Raw genomic sequence first — 3,668 nt, forward strand, 5'->3', positions numbered from 1 at the left:
CATCGCTTTTAAAAGCTGGGGGAGAGAAAATGCAAAAATGTATAAGAAATTTATGAAAATAGATGACGTGCTGAACAGTATATAGAAGGTGTTATATACCAATTTTCAGGGCAATTGGAGCAACTTTGGTTCGTGTAGAATTGTATCCGAACTGGACTTTTTGAAGAATTCAGTGAACCTGAAGCGAACCGAATCTCAAAAGGTTTGCTCATCTCTAATAGCCAGCAGTATTTTTTTCATACATTTTTGCTGCTTTAGCTCCTCTGAGGGATGAGACCAGACAAGTTTTACTCTCCACACAAATCGATTAGCCTTGGGCACTCAAGCACCTATTGCCAGGTCACTGGTTGTCCTGCCAGTCACAATTTGGCCCTTGTCAAAGTGGTTGTTGACCAGTCAGATATGATGAAATCATCACTTGTGCCATAACACAATCTTCTTTCCTGTGGTTTCTATCAGTGCTAATTTTACATCTTTGTTTCTTAAAGTATAAATCAGAGGATTTAGCATTGGGGTTATAATACTGTAGAACAAGGTGGCCATTTTATCTTGGCTCAAAACATGAATCTTCCCGGGTCTCAAATAGATGAATAAAATAGTGCCATAAAATAATACCACCACAATAACATGTGACACACAAGTGGAAAAGGCTTTTCTCTTTCCGCTACTTGTACGAATCTTCATTATGCTGGAAATTATTTTGATGTACGTAAAAAAGATGACAGAAAACGGGATGCCTGTTATCACTATAGCACAAAAGAAAAGGACGGTCTTATTAAGAGATGTATCTGCACAAGCCAGCTCTAGCAATGCAGGAACCTCGCACACAAAATGGTCCACTACATTCACCCCACAAAAAGGTAGTTGTAATGTATACACTAAGTTTATTACTGAGTTTATTACACCTCCAACCCAAGATGCAGCCGCCATCTTAATGCATAAGGTGGTATGCATGATATTAGTGTAATGTAAGGGGCTGCATATAGCCACATACCGGTCATAGGCCATTGATAGCAACAAGTAACACTCTGTCCCTCCTAGAGTCATATGGATGAACATTTGGGTTACACAACCATTATGAGATATGGTTTTCTTCACTGATAGGAAGTTAATGAGCATCTTAGGAACTACACTTGAAGTATACCAGATGTCCAAAAAGGAGAGATTTCTTAAAAAGAAGTACATTGGAGTGTGGAGCAGTGGCGTACCTCCAATAGAGGCAGACCACGCAGCTGCTATGGGGCCCCTGGGGGAAGGGGGCCCGCAGTCGAGGATAGGCCCCGCCCACTAATTACACTTGTATGGCTACCTGAGAAAGTAAGAGGTGGAGAAGGACCTTTGGTGATGTCATCAACCATGTGACCAGTGCAGGAAGCCAATGAATAGCAGAGCAGCAGAAGTCTAAAGGACCTTTGGTGATGTCATCAACCATGTGACCAGTGCAGGAAGCCAATAAATAGAGCAGCAGAAGTCTAAAGGACCTTTGGTGATGTCATCAACCATGTGACCAGTGCAGGAAGCCAATAAATAGCAGAGCAGCAGAAGTCTAAAGGACCTTTGGTGATGTCATCATCATGTGACCAGTGCAGAGGACTGGTGAAAGACCTGTGGCATATCACTGTGAGGGGGCGGAGCTTCTGTGTGGTGACTGGAGGAGAGGTTAGTGGTGTTCTGGGATAACCCATAACATCCTAGAAAAGCTGGGAGTTGTAGTTTTGTCGTATTATATGTTTCTCAATGTAATTTAAACGTATGCCCTAGTACAGGCTGGTAATGCTGGGAGTTGTAGTTCTCTCCTCTTATACCCCCTCTTTGGAATGTATACTGATGCCCCATAATAAGTCTGGCCATACTGGGGGTTATAGTTATTTCTTTTTAAAGCTCTTACCTGGTACAACTAGATGATGTCCTAGAATCTGGACATGCTGAGAGTCCTCTTTTCTTAGGCTGGATTCTCATCAGTTTAGTTTTCCGTTTTGCATGCAGGACTTTTTTCTGTCTAAAATAACGGATCTCCGACAGAAATGGCATAAACGGATGCCAAATGTGCAGAACTGATGCTTGAAATACAGGATCATTTTTTTTCTTTATTTTTCTGTTCATCTGACGGATCAGAAGAACTGAAAACTAAACGGTGATATGAACCCGGCCTTATACTCTGTGTAATATCTTCTTGTATCTGATCATAACGGCCTGGACATGCTGGAAATTGTAGTTCTCTCCACTTTCACCTCTCCCTGTGTTGCTCCCTAATTTCCAATAATAATCTGGTGATGATGAGACTTGTAGTTCCCTTGTCACTATTATAATGTTCTGCAGCAGCTGAGGTGTGTATTACTTGTTCACTTCTGTGCTGGTGACGGTCGCTGTTCTGCCGTCATAGGAGCAAATCAACGAAAATCACTGCATTTCCGGATCTGGCACTTCATGGACGACAACACCCGAAGGATCCCGCTGACTATGATGAGATCTGTCAGGTTTCCATCTTCCAGGCTATAAAATTGTGTCTAGCATTTATGACTTGATCCACGAATGAGGCCCCAACACAGATGTGAACGAAGCTTTATATGTTCTGCAGCAGCTGAGGTATGCATTAGGAGGTTCTGACAGTTCATAAGGCAAGGGGGGCTAAGGTGGCACTGGTATACTATGGGTATACCCCCCAATGAGCTGTGCCTGTGTGCTGCTTATAGTGGACAGTGCCCTAAGACAATGCATGGGGACAATCAAAAGCGGTTTTTTTTCCCGGTATTGAGACCCTATGACGGATCTCAATACCGGAAAATAGAAACGCAAGTGTGAAAGTAGCTCCTAATGTCTACACGGCTGCAACTGCTGGGGGTATGGCAGGGGAGAAGCCAGGGGATGGGCCAGTGGACGGAGTTAGTGGGGCCCCATTAAAATTCTTGCTATGGGGCCCAATGATTTCTATGTACGCCCCTGGTGTGGAGTCTAGGGTTTGTACTACTGATCCAGATAATTACTATGTTACCAATTAGAGAAACAACGTAACATGTAAGGAATACAATAAATAGCAATATCTGCAGGTCCTGTCTGCTGGTTAGTCCCTGTAGGATGAACTCGACCACCGTGGTGAAATTCCCTTTGACCATTTCAAGAGCTGATGTTGAATATTATATCGTAGACACGATGCTGCAATGACAAAGATTTACAATTCTATTACTTAAAACAACACATTCAAAAAGTTATTCGGAAAATCTGTATAATAACGGGAGCGGACTGCCACAACTTATTCAATTGAGGAGAATCAACAGCGACATTTGAAAGATGAGCCCAGTCATTAAAATTGCGTCTGCTGGAAAGAGGTTATCTGCTCCATCTTTTGGATGAAGCCTTACAAAGAGAAACCACGTGACCACTGTAGACTGATACATGATGATCATAAAAGAGGTAGAAGACCTAAAAAACAAGTAGTATTTTTGTTTAAAGACCTATGGGTTCAGTCATTCACATTGAAATCTAGGCCCATTCTATTAGGGGGTGCCTATAACTGTCTGATAAAGAACTGTTACGGTTACAGCTAGAGATGAGCGAAGCTAGCTTTTTACTCTTAAAACCGTCTTTAGTTCCGAGGTACCAATCAGAACCGAAGCCGAGTTCAGTTTCAAGTTTTAAAGTGCTTTTCCTCTTTAAAAATCAATTACAGA

General features: G+C 42.3%; 1 protein-coding gene across 1 annotated transcript; it reads right to left on the reverse strand.

Moving 5' to 3' along the window:
- Positions 1-414: 414 nt before the first annotated feature.
- LOC122925709 (olfactory receptor 15-like) lies at positions 415-3,113 on the reverse strand. Its single transcript, XM_044277054.1, has 2 exons — positions 2,953-3,113; positions 415-1,198 (listed from the first exon to the last, which is right to left on the reverse strand). Exons 1-2 carry the CDS (start codon positions 3,111-3,113, stop codon positions 415-417), a joined length of 945 nt encoding a protein of 314 aa, XP_044132989.1.
- Between the last annotated feature and the right edge of the window lie 555 nt (positions 3,114-3,668).

Source organism: Bufo gargarizans, chromosome 2 (assembly GCF_014858855.1).
Source record: "Bufo gargarizans isolate SCDJY-AF-19 chromosome 2, ASM1485885v1, whole genome shotgun sequence".
In the NCBI taxonomy this organism is placed as follows: domain Eukaryota; kingdom Metazoa; phylum Chordata; class Amphibia; order Anura; family Bufonidae; genus Bufo; species Bufo gargarizans.